This window comes from Thermobia domestica, chromosome 7 (assembly GCF_964235325.1).
Source record: "Thermobia domestica chromosome 7, izTheDome1.hap1.1, whole genome shotgun sequence".
NCBI classification, from domain to species: Eukaryota; Metazoa; Arthropoda; class Insecta; order Zygentoma; family Lepismatidae; genus Thermobia; species Thermobia domestica.
In genome coordinates, this window is record NC_137460.1 from 280,531,687 (window position 1) to 280,551,770 (window position 20,084).

Consider the following 20,084-nt stretch of genomic DNA (forward strand, 5'->3'; position numbering starts at 1 on the left):
GATGGTGTTTCCAAGTCTGGTAATTGGTCATCAGGTACTACAAGACCCAAAACATTGACCATCGAGGTCAAAGGTCAACCTACTTAAAACCTAATAACACGAAAACGGGGCCACATATTGAGATGGTGTTTCCAAGTCTGGTAATTGGTTATCAGGTACTACAAGATCCAAAACATTGACCATCGAGGTCAAAGGTCAACATACTTAAAACCTAATAACACGAAAACTGAGCCACATATTGAGGTCGTGTTTCCACGTTTAGTAATTGGTCATCAGGTACTACAAGTTCCAAAATAATGACCATCGAGGTCAAAGGTCAACATACTTAAAACCTAATAACACGAAAACGGAGCCACATATTGAGGTCGTGTTTCCACGTTTAGTAATTGGTCATCAGGTACTACAAGTTCCAAAACAATGACCATCGAGGTCAAAGGTCAACCTACTTAAAACCTAATCACTCGAAAACGGAGCCACATATTGAGATGCTGTTTCCAAATCTAGTAATTGGTCATCAGGTACTACAAGATCCAAAACAATGACCATCGATGTCAAAGGTCAACCTACTTAAAACCTAATCACTCGAAAACGGATCCATATATTGAGATGGTGTTTCCAAATCTAGTAACTGGTCATCAACTACTACAAGTTCCAAAACATTGACCATTGAGGTCAAAGGTCAACCTACTTGAAACCTAATCACTCGAAAACGGATCCACATATTGAGATGGTGTTTCCAAATCTACTAATAGGTCATCAGGCACTACAAGTTCCAAAATAATGACCATCGAGGTCAAAGGTCAACATACTTAAAACTTAATAACACGAAAACGGACCCACATATTGAGATGGTGTTGCCACATTTAGTAATTGGACATCAACTACTACAAGTTCCAAAATAATGACCATCGTGGTCAAAAGGTTAAAATACTTAAAACCTAATCACTCGACAACTGAGACACATATTGAGATGGTGTTTCCAAATCTAGTAACTGGTCATCAACTACTACAAGTTCCAAAATAATGACCATCGTGGTCAAAAGGTTAAAATACTTAAAACCTAATCACTCGAAAACGGAGGCACATATTGAGGTGCGGTTTCCAAATCTAGTAATAGGTCATCAACTAGTACACGTTAAAAACGTACTGACTTTCGAGGTCAAAGGTCAAATATTTAAACCTTAATAACTTGTAAACGGAGTCAGCAAGAGATTTCTGTGTCCTATTCTTTTTTTTGTTCCAAGCAGAAAAAGTGAAGAATGAATAAATTTTAGTGACGTATTTGCTATTGTACTAACGAGAAAAAAAAATCAAAACAACGCCATTTTTAACTAGCTCAGAATTTCTGTACATTTTGGTTATTCAAAATAATTTGGATGGACTAACGAAAAAGAAAGCAGAGATATGCCACTTTAGCTAGCTGAGAATTTAAAGAAACAAAGGGAACCTACTCAATTTTCTATCAACGAGAAATGCCATATTTCAACTACCTCAGAGTTTATGTCTTCTTGTACTAATTAAATAAACGAAGGAATAATGTACCAATGAGAAATGCCATTTTTTTCTAGACCATGTTCTAATATTTAAACAAACGAAGGGGTGAATTTGAGTGACCTATTCAATTTTGCACCAACGAGAAATAACGGCGTATTTTAATTCATTTTGTACTATTTAAATGAACAAACAATCGGATAAATTTAACCGGCTCAGAAGTGTACTATTTAAACAAACGAAGGTCTCTTGAGTGAGATTTCCAATTTTGTAGCAAGAATGACTATTTTCTAACTAACTCAAATTTGGATGGAGTGATTAGTTTTGTTCGAACCAGAAAAATTTGATTGGATTATTTCCTTATGTACCAACTGGGAAAAGTGAAGGAATAAATTTGGGTAGAATATTTAGTTTTGTACCTAGCAAAATAAGAAAAAGAAGTGAAGAACGAATAACATATACCAACAAACAAAATGGAGCACCAGCGACAAAAAAGAAATCGAAGGAGGAATAAATTTGGGTGACCTAATCAGTTTGTAATAAGCAGAATCAGCATTCTATACTTTTTTTCTCCCATTCATTGGGGTTGTCCTATTTCCTTTTGTACCAACGAGAACCATTTTTAACAGACATAGAATCTGTACCAAACAGAAAAGAGGAGCTACACGATTAAACAAAGCAATCAATTTTTAACTAGCTCAGAATTTATGTGCCTTTTGTAACGAAGAAACAAATTTGAAGGAGGTTCATTTTAACTAATCCTGCTGCGAGTAGATCAATTAGTACATAGTAAAAAAATAAAACAATATGACATTATTGCGACTTTCATTTTCGAATACATACGAATTAGGCCACTATGGCAAAAAAATTCTTGAAAACTCTCTCCTTATGCTTTAGAAACCCGCTAGTAGGGCGTCGATTCAGTAATCCATATTGGAGTATACCTTTCATACAACAAACAAGTCTACTGTCTTCGGCACGCATTTTAGACCAAGGGCAGCAAGACACTATATTAAATAACACTTCTGCTGGATAGAAATTCGATTCTCTCGATCTTCTGCTTTACTTGGAAATTGTCCACATCTTAGAATTTATCAGGTTACATCTAGTAAAAGAAAACGAACAGATAATTTTGAGACAGTTCCATATGGGTAAATACAGTATTAGTAGAGATAAGGAGAGAGTAAAAAAAAAATGGAAAATTAAATTTTAAATCATTATTATTATTATTATTTTAGAGGTCAAAAGGAAGAATAAATGAATTTGAGTGGCATATGTACGGAATTTAGTTTTGTAAAGGGCAAAAAAATTGAATGGAATATTTTATTTTGTACCAGCTGGGAATTTAGTGTTGCACCATTGTATCAATTTAAGTATTTTTGTACTATTTAGTACCACCGAGAAGGTGTAGAATATTTAGTTTTGTTGGCTTCTTTATTTTGTATTAACGACTAAAGCCTTTAACACATACTTGGTTGTGTGCATTATAATGGCCGAAGTTTTTCATTTCCCCGTGGTACAACGTAATGGTCGCCCCGCTTATTCTAGGTCTACAGTTAGATATTTTCGATTGGATAATGGTATAAAGCCACGTTTTGTTGAGCACAATGCCCACTATAACGATGTGGTAGACAATTATTTGATGGATAGATATTTGTTTAATAGTCGATATAACAAATGGTATATGATAGAATTTGTTAAGCATTTATCGCATGTAGATATTAAGATAGACTTTTTTGTCGTTGGTTACTCGTTTAACTGCACACAGTTCTCTTTTCCAATCAGCTACCTTTTTTGCCATGAAAACTAAGGGTAATAGTTATACTGTGATAGCTTTCTTTCGCTATGGGGGAACGCAGGACACTTTGGATGAGTTATTAAAGTTTTGAAATCATGTGGGCGAGTTCAGGCCAAGTATCCAGATTGCAGATTTACTTGGCTGCTTTACACGATGTGGTAAAACTGGCCTTTTTGCGGTATCTCCTGATACCTATCTGTTGGACCTCGCGGTATTTGGAAACTTGGTGAAAAAGAATAACAAATGGTTTTTCTCACAATAAAGCTATACATACAGAATTATCCATTATGGCAAAAAATACTACTTTCTCCTTATGCTTAGTTGGAGTAGACTTCGATACATTGTGTAAGAATTTCCAAATAATAGCGGTATTGCACTGTACTTATAATAGTCTGTAATAGTGCAGTTTATTGTAGTCTACCAGCAATAATGATCTTATCTAAGAGAGTTATTAGGTAAAGATAACAATTACACCTCCATTCTGCGAAAACATTTATAAGACCATATTCTGCTACTCAAACAAACGAAGGAATAAGCTCAGAATTTCTATACCTTTTTTGCGCTATTCAAATAAACGAGGGAATAATCCTATTCACTTTTAGTTTTGTACCAACCACAAAAAAAGGGAAGAAGGACCATTATAACAAGCTCACTATTTTTATACCATTTTGTATTATTCTATTTCATTTTTGTAACAATAAGAAGAAAAGCTCAGAATGTTATACCTTTGTGATGCTACATTTTGTATTATTTTTGTGTCATCCAGAGAACAATTTAAATTGCCTCTCCCGTCACTAAGAAAGGCTTATAAAATATTTCAACGTAAGATTTAACAAACCAGGATTGCGTCATAATTCAATTATAACTTAATTCATAGCAATTAGCGTACTAAAGAAAACTGATGAAGGACGACGAATCATAACAGCATGCATGACCATTTTTGATCACAGTGGTGATTGAGGAAAAAAGCAGAAGGAATCATATCAAAGTAAGAAAAGTTTTCAAAGTTCCATGTTGTTGCAGATATTTAAGCAGCGTTACGAATGCGTTACCTAACACTTGTATTGCTAAGGTACTGCCTATTGCTCAACGATTCAATTATTTTTTAAACTTTCTTTCCTCGTCTAAGTCCAAAAGACAAATATATATTTTTGCATTTATGTATTTTATTATAATGGAATATAAGATTATGGAGTATATTTGGAAATAATAGAACATACATCATGACGTTATATTAACAAATTATTTTATATTGCTTGAAACATATTAAACACGGAGAATGCATAGAATGCTTTTATTGTAGGTTTATAAGTAGATGTGTCACACTCGATTTGTTTTTGCGAAAGAGTAGAAAAATGACTAGCACGGAAACTGCTTATGTTTCACCTAGAGAAAAAGACATTCAGCGTGAAAACGAGAAACCTATACTGTTAATCCAGCCGTCTGACCCCGATTTGCCAGATGAATTACGTGATAAAGTGAGAATCATATATCCAACACAAGAAATAGAAGAAGTGTATTATTTTAGACGTTATAATAGATATAATGATGAAATACTCCCGGAAAGTGATGATGACAGTGTATCAAATATTACCTGTTTTGAACTGGAAGCTAATGAGTGCTGGTGTACTAGTGAAAGTATTAGTCATACATGTGTTATACAATTATTTAATGAGTATACACCAAATTCGGTATTATTATGTGAGGCATGTTCTAAACATAATGAGAATGAAAAAGATCACAAGTGTTTGCTGCAGTATGATTACGAATTATTGCAAAAGGTGTGGACAATCTTAATTAAACGTGAAATGAGAGAGAAAATCTATAAACTCTATTTAAAGAAGCATTTTAAAAATTGCAATATTAAGAACAGTTATACTTTGGAGAAAAAATTTAATCTGGTATATGAATACATTACAGAGTGTGATTATTATATCAACAAAATAGTAGAAATGTTTTTAGAAAAAGATAAACAGTTATTTAATTCTGTAAATGAACACTGAGCCCACTGTAGCATATACATTTGATTGTGAATGAATAGAAGAACTTGAACTGATAAATGGATCAATTTGTAGTATTGTAATATTACAAACATTGGACTCTGCCAACCGATTTGTCAGGGAGAGGCAATTTAAATTGTTCTCTGGATGACACAAAAATAATACAAAATGTAGCATCACAAAGGTATAACATTCTGAACTTTTCTTCTTATTGTTACAAAAATGAAATAGAATAATACAAAATGGTATAAAAATAGTGAGCTTGTTATAATGGTCCTTCTTCCCTTTTTTTGTGGTTGGTACAAAACTAAAAGTGAATAGGATTATTCCCTCGTTTATTTGAATAGCGCAAAAAAGGTATAGAAATTCTGAGCTTATTCCTTCGTTTGTTTGAGTAGCAGAATATGGTCTTATAAATGTTTTCGCAGAATGGAGGTGTAATTGTTATCTTTACCTAATAACTCTCTTAGATAAGATCATTATTGCTGGTAGACTACAATAAACTGCACTATTACAGACTATTATAAGTACAGTGCAATACCGCTATTATTTGGAAATTCTTACACAATGTATCGAAGTCTACTCCAACTAAGCATAAGGAGAAAGTAGTATTTTTTGCCATAATGGATAATTCTGTATGTATAGCTTTATTGTGAGAAAAACCATTTGTTATTCTTTTTCACCAAGTTTCCAAATACCGCGAGGTCCAACAGATAGGTATCAGGAGATACCGCAAAAAGGCCAGTTTTACCACATCGTGTAAAGCAGCCAAGTAAATCTGCAATCTGGATACTTGGCCTGAACTCGCCCACATGATTTCAAAACTTTAATAACTCATCCAAAGTGTCCTGCGTTCCCCCATAGCGAAAGAAAGCTATCACAGTATAACTATTACCCTTAGTTTTCATGGCAAAAAAGGTAGCTGATTGGAAAAGAGAACTGTGTGCAGTTAAACGAGTAACCAACGACAAAAAAGTCTATCTTAATATCTACATGCGATAAATGCTTAACAAATTCTATCATATACCATTTGTTATATCGACTATTAAACAAATATCTATCCATCAAATAATTGTCTACCACATCGTTATAGTGGGCATTGTGCTCAACAAAACGTGGCTTTATACCATTATCCAATCGAAAATATCTAACTGTAGACCTAGAATAAGCGGGGCGACCATTACGTTGTACCACGGGGAAATGAAAAACTTCGGCCATTATAATGCACACAACCAAGTATGTGTTAAAGGCTTTAGTCGTTAATACAAAATAAAGAAGCCAACAAAACTAAATATTCTACACCTTCTCGGTGGTACTAAATAGTACAAAAATACTTAAATTGATACAATGGTGCAACACTAAATTCCCAGCTGGTACAAAATAAAATATTCCATTCAATTTTTTTGCCCTTTACAAAACTAAATTCCGTACATATGCCACTCAAATTCATTTATTCTTCCTTTTGACCTCTAAAATAATAATAATAATAATGATTTAAAATTTAATTTTCCATTTTTTTTCACTCTCTCCTTATCTCTACTAATACTGTATTTACCCATATGGAACTGTCTCAAAATTATCTGTTCGTTTTCTTTTACTAGATGTAACCTGATAAATTCTAAGATGTGGACAATTTCCAAGTAAAGCAGAAGATCGAGAGAATCGAATTTCTATCCAGCAGAAGTGTTATTTAATATAGTGTCTTGCTGCCCTTGGTCTAAAATGCGTGCCGAAGACAGTAGACTTGTTTGTTGTATAAAAGGTATACTTCAATATGGATTACTGAATCGACGCCCTACTAGCGGGTTTCTAAAGCATAAGGAGAGAGTTTTCAAGAATTTTTTTGCCATAGTGGCCTAATTCGTATGTATTCGAAAATGAAAGTCGCAATAATGTCATATTGTTTTATTTTTTTACTATGTACTAATTGATCTACTCGCAGCAGGATTAGTTAAAATGAACCTCCTTCAAATTTGTTTCTTCGTTACAAAAGGCACATAAATTCTGAGCTAGTTAAAAATTGATTGCTTTGTTTAATCGTGTAGCTCCTCTTTTCTGTTTGGTACAGATTCTATGTCTGTTAAAAATGGTTCTCGTTGGTACAAAAGGAAATAGGACAACCCCAATGAATGGGAGAAAAAAGTATAGAATGCTGATTCTGCTTATTACAAACTGATTAGGTCACCCAAATTTATTCCTCCTTCGATTTCTTTTTTGTCGCTGGTGCTCCATTTTGTTTGTTGGTACATGTTATTCGTTCTTCACTTCTTTTTCTTATTTTGCTAGGTACAAAACTAAATATTCTACCCAAATTTATTCCTTCACTTTTCCCAGTTGGTACATAAGGAAATAATCCAATCAAATTTTTCTGGTTCGAACAAAACTAATCACTCCATCCAAATTTGAGTTAGTTAGAAAATAGTCCTTCTTGCTACAAAATTGGAAATCTCACTCAAGAGACCTTCGTTTGTTTAAATAGTACACTTCTGAGCCGGTTAAATTTATCCGATTGTTTGTTCATTTAAATAGTACAAAATGAATTAAAATACGCCGTTATTTCTCGTTGGTGCAAAATTGAATAGGTCACTCAAATTCACCCCTTCGTTTGTTTAAATATTAGAACATGGTCTAGAAAAAAATGGCATTTCTCATTGGTACATTATTCCTTCGTTTATTTAATTAGTACAAGAAGACATAAACTCTGAGGTAGTTGAAATATGGCATTTCTCGTTGATAGAAAATTGAGTAGGTTCCCTTTGTTTCTTTAAATTCTCAGCTAGCTAAAGTGGCATATCTCTGCTTTCTTTTTCGTTAGTCCATCCAAATTATTTTGAATAACCAAAATGTACAGAAATTCTGAGCTAGTTAAAAATGGCGTTGTTTTGATTTTTTTTTTCTCGTTAGTACAATAGCAAATACGTCACTAAAATTTATTCATTCTTCACTTTTTCTGCTTGGAACAAAAAAAAGAATAGGACACAGAAATCTCTTGCTGACTCCGTTTACAAGTTATTAAGGTTTAAATATTTGACCTTTGACCTCGAAAGTCAGTACGTTTTTAACGTGTACTAGTTGATGACCTATTACTAGATTTGGAAACCGCACCTCAATATGTGCCTCCGTTTTCGAGTGATTAGGTTTTAAGTATTTTAACCTTTTGACCACGATGGTCATTATTTTGGAACTTGTAGTAGTTGATGACCAGTTACTAGATTTGGAAACACCATCTCAATATGTGTCTCAGTTGTCGAGTGATTAGGTTTTAAGTATTTTAACCTTTTGACCACGATGGTCATTATTTTGGAACTTGTAGTAGTTGATGTCCAATTACTAAATGTGGCAACACCATCTCAATATGTGGGTCCGTTTTCGTGTTATTAAGTTTTAAGTATGTTGACCTTTGACCTCGATGGTCATTATTTTGGAACTTGTAGTGCCTGATGACCTATTAGTAGATTTGGAAACACCATCTCAATATGTGGATCCGTTTTCGAGTGATTAGGTTTCAAGTAGGTTGACCTTTGACCTCAATGGTCAATGTTTTGGAACTTGTAGTAGTTGATGACCAGTTACTAGATTTGGAAACACCATCTCAATATATGGATCCGTTTTCGAGTGATTAGGTTTTAAGTAGGTTGACCTTTGACATCGATGGTCATTGTTTTGGATCTTGTAGTACCTGATGACCAATTACTAAACGTGGAAACACGACCTCAATATGTGGCTCCGTTTTCGTGTTATTAGGTTTTATGTATGTTGACCTTTGACCTCGATGGTCATTATTTTGGAACTTGTAGTACCTGATGACCAATTACTAAACGTGGAAACACGACCTCAATATGTGGCTCAGTTTTCGTGTTATTAGGTTTTAAGTATGTTGACCTTTGACCTCGATGGTCAATGTTTTGGATCTTGTAGTACCTGATAACCAATTACCAGACTTGGAAACACCATCTCAATATGTGGCCCCGTTTTCGTGTTATTAGGTTTTAAGTAGGTTGACCTTTGACCTCGATGGTCAATGTTTTGGGTCTTGTAGTACCTGATGACCAATTACCAGACTTGGAAACACCATCTCAATATGTGGCCCCGTATTCGTGTTATTAGGTTTTAAGTAGGTTGACCTTTGACCTCGATGGTCAATGTTTTGGATCTTGTAGTACCTGATGACCAATTACTAGATTTGGAAACAGCACCTCAATATGTGGCTCCGTTTTCGTTTTATTAGGTTTTAAGTATGTTGACCTTTGACCTCGATGGTCATTATTTTGGAACTTGTAGTAGTTGGTGACCAGTTACTAGATTTGGAAACAGCACCTCAATATGTGGCTCAGTTTTCATGTTATTAGGTTTTAAGTAGGTTGACCTTTGACCTCGATGGTCATTATTTTGGAACTTGTAGTAGTTGATGTCCAGTTACTAAATGTGGAAACACGACCTCAATATGTGGACCCGTTTTTGAGTTATTAGGTTTTAAGTGTCATACAAACGACGTCCAGGTAAAAGTAGGTGTGGTTTTGGTAATCAGCATGGTCGAAAACCCCCATATCCCGAGTTTCATCCAAATCGGTTAAAATTGTCATGGAAAGGACGTATCCCACATGAACCATAAGACCCAGGTAAAAGTAGGTGTGGTATTGGTAATCAGCATGGTCGAAAACCCCCATATACCGAGTTTCATCCAAATCGGTTAAAATTGTCATAGAAAGGGCATATCCCACATAAACTATAAGACCCTGGTAGAAATAAGTGTGGTATTCTTTACCAGCATGGTCGAATCGGGAAATGTAAATGTTTCTGCGCATGCGTGTTATTTCCAAGTGTGGGTGTATACTATGTTATTTAGGGGATGAAAAATAGGTCATAGTCTTTTATGACCTGCTTGTTGCACGTAGTCTGCTCTATTGAACCGGGACCAGCACTGCAACTGGAACAGGCTGTAGTCTAGTGTAATTTTTCTGCGCATGCGTGCAATGTGTAATTAATTGGAAATTTAATTTTACTGCGCATAAGCAATCAAGTGTGTGTGTGTGGTTGTTATTTGTTTTATTCTCTGCTCTATTATGTTGCTATAAAGTGCTCGTAAAAGAGAACGGGGGTGTTATGTCTTATTTTATGTTTCTGCGCATAGCAGTAATCTGCTCCTGAACTGGAACAGTCTGCGGTCTGCTGTGTGTGTGTTGTTATTTTTTTTAACGGCGAAATCGGAACAGTTTTGCGCATATGCGCAGTAGGTCAAAAATTGGTCTCAAAATGGAGGGCGAATACACTCCCATTATTCTCTGCTATGTTTAAAAAGAGTGCTCATAAAAGGGAACGAGTGCACCCCTGCTATGTAATATGTGCTATGTTATGTGTTCGTGGTCTCTGTGTAATTTCTGCCATGTTAAAAGTGCTCATAAAAGGGAACGAGTCTCTGTGTAATATGTGCTGCGTTAAATAGGCGAATGAAGAATGTGATATCTGCTCTGCTATGTGTTCGTAAAGTGCTCATAAAAGGGAACGAATCTTATGTGGCATGTGGCAGGTGCGGTGATCCGGCGTCGACCGATCTGCGCAGACCGTGCGCGTGGACAGCCAATCGGCGTCAAGGGGGCGAGGTCCGACGCCAGCCAATCGGCGTGAACGGGGCGGGGTCCGGTGGCAGCCAATCGGTGGGTGTCCGCTGCCAGCCAATCGGCGGGGGTCCCGCGCCAGCCAATCGGCGCAGTAGATAGGAGGTCGTAAAAGACCGTGGCCGGGGGGGCGTGGCCTGCACCGACCAATCAGCGTCAAGGGCGTGGCCGACCAATCAGCGTCAGGGGGCGTGGCCGGGGGCGACCAATCAGCGTCAAGGGGGCGTGGCCAGCCAATCAGCGTCAAGGGGCGTGGCCGGGTCACGTGACCTGCGCCAGCCAATCAGCGTCCAGGGTTTGCGCATGCGCAGTAGGAAAAAAAACTCGCCCAAGTGTCCCCACCCTACTGCTTCTTATCTTCAAATTGCATAAAATTTTCTGTCACGTGCATGAAAGAATGTCGTAAAAACGGGAAATATAAATATTTGCGGTGAAAATGGAACTGCGCAACCATGTATGGACAAGCAAGATGCAGCTAAAATGCAGATGGTCCAGAAAGCCCTAGTGTTCAAAATTGACATGTTTTTCCGCTGGATCTACACTTGTAGCTTATGAGGAAGGTGCGCCCTCACTATGGATGTCGGTTAAACTTTTTGCCTTTAACTCCCTTACATACAAGAACTCTCATGGGCTATATTTGAAATTTTTATCTCTACATAAATGTTCCTTGGAGTAGATGCGGAACCAATTTCCTGTAACATCTGCCCCCAAAATACGGACTTAACAATTTGTCCTTCACAGCTTACATTCCATTCCAAAGGGCAGGTACATTTGAAGGGCTGTGTGGTCTGACTCCTTTAATATTTAATTCTGTTGTAGTCCTCTTTAGCAGTGTATTTATCGTGCACAGAATATTTCTGCCAAAACTTAACTTATGAGAGCGGCAAATTCTTTTCTATATGTCATGTCTTTTTACGTGTCTTGCCAAAGCTGATTCTAAACTAAATCCTATTGAACTTCCTTCGCATATCTCTCGTTATTTAACTATGTGTTTTAGGATACGATTTGCCAGTAAATGTATTTCTACACTCCGCGCGTGTGAGACTCTTGTCTTGTGTGGATTAACAATTTCTTCCTCAATGTGAACCTTGATTAAATAGGAGGCTACGTTCTATGCATCTCTTTGGTTTGTCACTTGTGTATTGAAATGCCTTGCAAGGATTGAGCGTAGACTATATCATTTTCAACATTTTCCATGTGTGAGATTTACGTTCTATTTGGCTTAACACGTATGAACGTTGAATAAATTCCATTCCAGGGTTTTGGGACGTGTGAGATTTTGGATCGGGTGTGGATCAACATGCGTGTAGCCAACTCTGAATTTCATTTAAATACTTAACCACACTTTGGCAAGTGTGAGCTTTATATCTTTTGTGAACTAACGTGTGTAACCAAAGTTGAATAATGTTTAAATCCCTTACCAAACTCTTGGCGCGTATGATGCTTTAAACTGTGTGTATTGACATGTGTGAAGCCAAATATGAACGTCGATTAAATGACTTACCACACTCGTTGCATGTGTAAGGTTTTTCTCCTGTGTGGATTAACATGTGTCTAGCCAAACGTGAACGTACACTAAATCCCTTACCACACTCTTCGCACGTGTGAGGTTTTTCCCCTGCGTGTTTTAACATGTGTGTAGCCAAATGTGAACGTACACTAAATTTTTTACCACACTCTCTGCATGTGTGAGGTCTATCTCCTGTGTGGATTGACAGGTGTGAAGACAAATCGTAACGTCGATTAAATCCCGTACCACACTCTTGGCACGTGTGAAGTTTTTCTCCTGTGTGGATTGACATGTGATAAGACAAACTGGAACGATGATTAAATGCCCTACCACACTCTTGGCAACTGTAGGGTTTTCCTCCAGTGTGGATTAACATGTGTGAAGCCAAATATGAGCGTACACCAAATCCCTTACCACACACTTGGCACGTGTGTGCTCTTTCTCCTGTGTGGATTAACATGTGTATAGCCAAATCAGAACGTGCACTAAATCCCTTACCACACTCTTCGCACGTGTATGGTTTTTCTCCTGTGTGGATTAACAGGTGTCTAACCAAATATGAACGTACACTAAATCCCTTACCACACTCATGGCATGTGTAGCATCTTTCTCCTGTGTGGATTAACATATGTGTAGCCAAAAGTGAACGTACACTAAATCCCTTACCACACTCGTTGCACGTGTGAGGTTTTTTTCCTGTGTGGATCAACAGGTGTCTAACCAAAGCTGAACGATGCTTAAATCCCCTACCACAGTCGTGGCATGTGTAGCATCTTTCTCCTTTGTGGACAAACATGTGTTGAGTCAAATCTGAACGTGCAGCAAATCCCCTACCACACTCTTGGCACGTGTATTTTTTTACTCCTGTGTGTATTATCATGTGTCTAGCCAAATGCGAACGTACACTAAATCCCTTACCACACTCGTGGCACGTGTGATGTTTATCCCCTGTGTGGATTGACAGGTGTGAAGACAAATTGGAACGTCGATTAAATGCCTTACCACACTCTTGGCACGTGTAAGGTTTTTCTCCCGTATGGATTAACAGGTGTGAAGACAAATTGGAACGTTGTTTAAATGCCTTACCACACTCTTCGCACGTGTGAGGTTTTTCTCCTGTGTGGATTAACGTGTGTGTAGCCAAACTTGAACATCGAGTAAATGACCTACCACACTGCTGGCATGTGTGTAACCTTACTCCTGTACGATTTAACATGTGCGTAGCCAAACATGAACATACACTAGATTCCATTCCACATACTCCGCAGATGTGGGATTTTTGACCTGTGTGCACTAAGTTATTGCTTGACAAAGTTGAACTTCGACTAAAGTGTTTTTCACTCTTTCGGATGGCATGACGCTTTTCACTCTCCTGAGCTAGAATATGCCTTGACAAAAGTGATGGATGAAACCCCTTGCCAAACTGCATCGAAGTATGAGATTCCTCATCTGAATGAGAAATGGTTTCCTTGAAAGTAATACACGTATCGTCTTCTCCGTGGAATGGTAATACGTTATCGCGCCTGTAACAAATTCAACAAATAAGGAAATGTGAATGGAGATAATGATTAAGTAGCAACAAAAAAATAATCATTCTCTTTATTTCATGATAAAATTACACTCATTTTTTTTATTACATGAAATATTGTACAAATATGAAATGGAGTACCACTGAGTAGTTTCCATATCTTTCTATTCTCATAAAAAGAGGCTGTAGTTTGTTTCAATATATCAAATTGAGCCATCGTTTATACCGTTGCTGTCATAAGTCTTTGACCGTGGCTGCTTTGAAACAAATGCACAGTACGAGAATTAAATCTGTCTTATCTGTAGTTTCATGTGGAGAAAAAACAAAATTGCGTATCAAAGGTTTAAGAACAACTGAACTTATTAAAATAAACTCTACCGAAAATCATTCACTTATATCATCATAAGAGGAATACGAAAGACATTTTGAAACGAAGAAAAAAAATAATATACAACTTTCCAAGGTGAGGCAGAGAAACTTAAAGTAACCAGACTAAAGACTAATCATTTACAGCGTAGTGATTGTAGTTCAGTGGTCTAGGCGATTGGCCAATAATCTGGGACTTTTTCGATCGAATACACGTCGAGTATTTTTTTTTTTTTTTACTTTAGGAATGTTGATGGCGGTTGACCAGCGATAACACACGCTTTATCACATTCAAATATTTGAATACTACTATAATAATTCTTTAATATAAATTTCTATGATAGATACGCCCCTTTAGTTAAGAAACGTGTTTCGCAACACCCATCACCATGCTAAACCGATGAATTACGTTCGTTAATGGTGCGCAGATAAAGCTTATAGAGCATACAGGAGATATGTTAAAAATAGTGATCCTTCCAGTGATAGCACCATAAATCCTAATACGAAATTCGAAAACAATAGGATGTTAAGAAACCGTTGCACTCAAGAAGTAAGGAAGGCAAAACGGAGCTTTGCCTATTAAATACTTGAATTCCAAAATAATGGAGCAGTTCTTTGGAAATGGCTAAAGTATTAGGGGTTGGGAGAAACATAGCCAAGAACGCTGTTAACTATACGCCAGATGAATTGAACACTTTTTTTCTGTCAAACCTGTATGGTACCAGCCTCCATGAAACTGCAAACAATGAATAATATTGTAGCTTCGGAAATTAACTCTCTCTCTGTTCTCGTCTTCTCACGTACAGCCTGCACATGTATTAAAGCGATCCAAAAAATTAAATCTAAAGCCACTGGTACAGATATTCAATAACCATGGTCAGGAAAATCCTACTGCATGTACTTAATCCTATCAGTGACATTTTTAATTACTCTCTTGCCACAGGTACTTTTCCCACACTATGGAAACTTGCTAAGGTCCCCCCACTTCCAAAAAAGAACAACGCTGATAATATTGCAGACTATCGTCCAATTAGTGTCCTTCCCCAGCTTTCAAAAGTTTTTCAATATATTGTAAATGATCAAATTCGGGAATACTTAACAACAAATAATTTATTGGATACATTTCAATCTGGTTTTCGAAGTAATCATAGCACATGCACTGTACTAGTAAACATAACGGAGGATATAAGATCGGCTATTTATAACAGAAAACTGACGCTCCTTATTCTACTTGACTATAGTAAGGCATTTCAAACCTTTGATTTTGACATATTACTTAAGAAATTTTCAATATTGTTTAATTTTTCTGAATCAGTGGTTAAATGGTTTCATTCTTACCTTCACGAACGTAAACTAAGAGTAGTGATTAATCAGGATCACATATCGGCATGGCATTGTATCAACAGTGGAGTGCCGCAGGGTAGCGTACTAGGTCCCCTTCTCTTTGCCCTTTACATTAATGATCTCCCTAAAATTCTCACCTATTGTAAATACCATATTTACGCTGATGATTTTCAGTTATATGCTTCTTTTCTCCAACAAGATATTAATAATGCGATTGAGAAAATAAATACTGAGTTAAACAAAATCAGCGACTGGTCTACGGCTCATGGGTTAAAATTTAATGCAACAAAATCGCAGTGCATCTTAATTGGCTCCCCAAGAATTCTTTCTTCTATTAATATCTATCAGCTCCCAAATATAATATTGTCCAATACTGTTATTCCATTCTCTAGAGCTGCCAAAAATTTCGGAGTCATAATAAATCAAAATCTCTCCTGGTCAGATCAAATAAATGTAGTTTGTAAGAGAGCGTTTGGTGCCCTACATACGTTAAATCGACTAAGAATTTTCTTACCAATATCTTTGAAGATCAAACTTGTCAAGGTACTGGTGTTCCTACATCTTGACTATTGCGACTCAGTCTATTCTGATCTAACAGAAAATCAATCAAAGCGCTTGCAAAGAGTGCAAAATGAATGCAATAGATTTATTTTCAATATAACTTACAGGGAACATATCACATCTTTTTATAAAAAACTGTCATGGCTGACGTTAGTCGGAAGAAGAAATTCACATAATCTTACCCTATTGTACAAAATACTTACTACGTCAGAACCATCGTATCTAGCCCGTAGATTTTTATATTTATGAGATTTTCATACTAGAAGCACAAGATCACAAGATAATTTCTTGCTCTCCATCCCCAGTCACAATTCTGATTCATACTCAAAATCCTTCACAGTAAGTACTACACGCCTCTGGAACAGTATACCTCAATTAATACACAAGGTTTCCGCAGTCGCCAAATTAAAAAAAAAATCGGTATATTCCCTTCTCTTAAGTAAAGATAAGGACACTGGTAGCAAATGAGGCATCTTCGTTTTACCAGATTATTAATAACCCACATATGAACACACAACCAATAGGTAACCTATGTTAATTTGTACAGCTTATTCATACCTCTAGTACTGCTATATGCAATATGCAATTTTTGGTTTCTCCATGTTATTTTTGTTTCCCGTATTGAATATTATTTTTTAATTTATGTGTTTTGAAGTGTTTAACCATTTTTTTAAAATTAAGTAGTATATTGTTTTTTTATGTGGTTCAATACTTTTCTTTTGTAATTGTTAATATTTTCTATATATTGGTGTTTTTTTTTAAATATGTATAATGCATGCACGTGGTTAAGTGCTCGAAGAAGGCTGCAGATCCTTAACTTCGCCACGTAAAGAAGTCATAAATACATAAATAAATATATAAATACTCGTTTGTTTCAACTCTTCAACTATCAAATTTCCAGGAATAATACTAGTGATAATAAATATTATCCGGAAAAATATTTAAAAATTAAAAATTTATTATCGCTCAGGTCATACCATTACAAGCAGAAATAAAAAAAAAATGGTTTTGTGTAACGTTGCCCATGAAAAGACGAATTTCTCATCTCGATTCTAAAAACAAACCAAACAAATTCGGGATGAGACTTAACATTTTAATTCCAGACGGGACAAGGCTAACTCACTCTATCGTCATGCTTTGGAGATGAGAATCGAGACGAGACGAAAAGTATCGTAAACATTTCTCGTCTTATCTCGATTATAGAAATAGTATATGTCACTCTTTAAGCAACAACTGCTATGTAGACTGAATCTTATATATTATTTTGCTACTTTGTACTTCAGAGCTCACTGATTTATGGTCTGTGTATATATTTTTGTAGCAAGGCTTTTATAATTACATCTGCAAACTCCACACGTTAGTTTATTACAAGCTTTAGTGTTCATTTATATTCAGGTCTTTCTATTACAGTTATTTTCCTGGAAACGTAAAGTAGAATATTTTTTACACGAAATATTAGCAGAAAGCTTTCGTTTAAATTAGAGTAGCTGTACCCCTTCCTCGAAACTCATACGTTTAAGTAAGTTTTGTCGAATTTTAGTGCAACTATAAACTTTTAATAGCATTATTATTATTATTATTATTATTATTATTATTGAAGTGTCGTAAATTTAATGGTACAACCTGTTCCACCTAGCTCCCGCCTAGTATGCATTGTGCTGAACAAACAACGTGTGTATAGGTTTCCTCCGTGTTCTGCTTCCTCGAACTTTATTTATTTCAATATTTCTTTCATTCTCATCATCGACGTGTTCTGTAGCTTAGCCGGCATAACCATTACTTAAAAACAAATTTTCTTACGGCTCTTGTGAGTTCAGAATCCATACTTTCTAAACGAAATTTGCCTCCAAACTTTCCGTTATAACATTTAACTAGTACTAGGGAAACTTTCCGTTATAACATTTAGCTAGTTTTAGGGACGTTTGAGAGGGTATGTCCTGTTGATCCTAACACTTTTCTCTAATCCCGACTATTTTGTAACTTCTGGCTAACGCTACGGGCGATTTTACAGATTTTAATACAATGTGTCCTCATAAGGAAATTGTTACCTACTGAAGTTACGGAAATGAAAATAAATTCTTTTAACCCTATATAAGGATGAATTGAGTTATGAGATACTATGCAAAGAAAAGATAGGAAAAAGGTGTCAGCTACTGGATAATGTGGAAATCGAACAGAACCTAAGTAGAGTGTGTCTTTATCACAACACCCTTTCGAAGTTACACCCTTTCTTTGGGTAAAGGACAGTAGTGTAATAACCTAACTCCTGGGCCAAACTCTAGGCCAACCCATTTTGCAAATATCTTTGACCAGCACAGATTCAGTAGGGTGAGATTGGGCAGAGTGCTTTGCGCATAGGCTTTAATGACATTTAAAATCATAAAATACTTACATCTAAAACTTACATCTAACATTAAAAGTAAAAAAGAAGTTTTTACGTCAAATTATACATCCTGGATTGATTTTAAGAATAAAAGATTGGTTAATGTATCTAATGCTATCGATAACTTGTAACATTAGAGCTGCTTGAATAAGCAAACGAAGAGTTTACACAAAAAGAAACTGTAGAATTACCATGTCGATTGGCAAAAGATGATGTTGAGAAACCAGTCATTTGTGTATATAATTTAGCTGCTGCCTACAAATTTCTTTATAGAAGTAGGTTAATGCATACAGAATCAAGTTTCAATTTATAACTTATAGACACATTTTTAAATGAAATTCTAGTTGAAAGTTTTCTATTACAATTTAGTATAAATGATCAGTTAACAATTAGACCATCCAAAGATTCTGATTTGAAACAAGGCAAATCATTAATGATTATTATGTATATAGAAAGAGAGGATGAAGACGAATACGAAAACGAATCAAGTGATAATGATAATGTTAGGAGCATAGTATTAGGTAATGATGAATTTTAAATTTCTATATAATAAACAGGATGTATTGTGTTAAGCGTAAGAAATCAACAGATACGAAGAAAAACACTATTAGAATAGAAAAAATCAGAATGGAAGATATAGTAAGAAAGGTATTGGTTCAGTATGTGGTGTTACTAAATCGTAATTCGTTAAAAAGAAAGATTGACTAGAACAAGGTAAAGGTATTAGAGAAGACATTATAGAAGAAATTCACAAACGTTCCGGAAAGAATTATCCTAGGTTAAATGTTATTGTTAAAGGTATCGATGATTTATGGCAAGCAGATCTTGTGGAAATGCATAGTGGCATGTTAAAAGGTATCTCCGAGTTAAACAAAGGCTATAAGTATTTGCTAACGATTATAGATGTGTTTTCGAAATATGCTTTTGCTGTTCCTGTTAAAGATAAGAGCGGTAAAAATGTTACAGAAGCATTTGAATCCATATTAAGAACGGGAAAACCTAGTAACTTACAAACTGATCAAGGCAAAGAGTTTTACAATAAAGAATTTAAGAAGGTGATGGAGGAAAATAAAATTAATCATTACTCAACCTATAGGGGTAAGGAAGCTTCTGTTGTTGAGAGATTCAATAGAACTCTTAAACAAAACATGTGGAGAAATTTACAACACAAGGAGATTATAAATGGATAGAAATATTACCAACACAAGTTAACAAGTATAATAATCGTATGCATAGAACCATTGGTTTAAAGCCTATAGAAGTTAATAAAAAGAATGAGCAAATAAGTAAATCGAAAGGGTTATTTGAAAAAGGATATACACCTAATTGGTGAACAGAAGTATTTGTTATTAGCGAAGTTATACCATCTTACGCACCTACGTATAGAATTAAAGCTTTAGAAGAAGAGGATGTGCAAGGTAGATTTTACGAACCAGAACTATTAAAGACGAAACATAAAGATGAATACTTAGTGGAGGTGTTGAGAAA

General features: G+C 35.7%; 1 protein-coding gene across 1 annotated transcript in view; it reads right to left on the bottom strand.

Moving 5' to 3' along the window:
* Nucleotides 1-317: 317 nt before the first annotated feature.
* The window catches only part of LOC145690966 (uncharacterized), a 48,534-nt gene continuing 28,767 nt past the window's right edge, over nt 318-20,084 (bottom strand). The window contains exon 2 of the mRNA XM_081766435.1: nt 318-13,937. Coding sequence (XP_081622561.1) covers nt 12,350-13,937 — 1,588 coding nt within the window. The 3' untranslated portion in view covers nt 318-12,349. The remainder of the gene's footprint in view (nt 13,938-20,084) is intronic.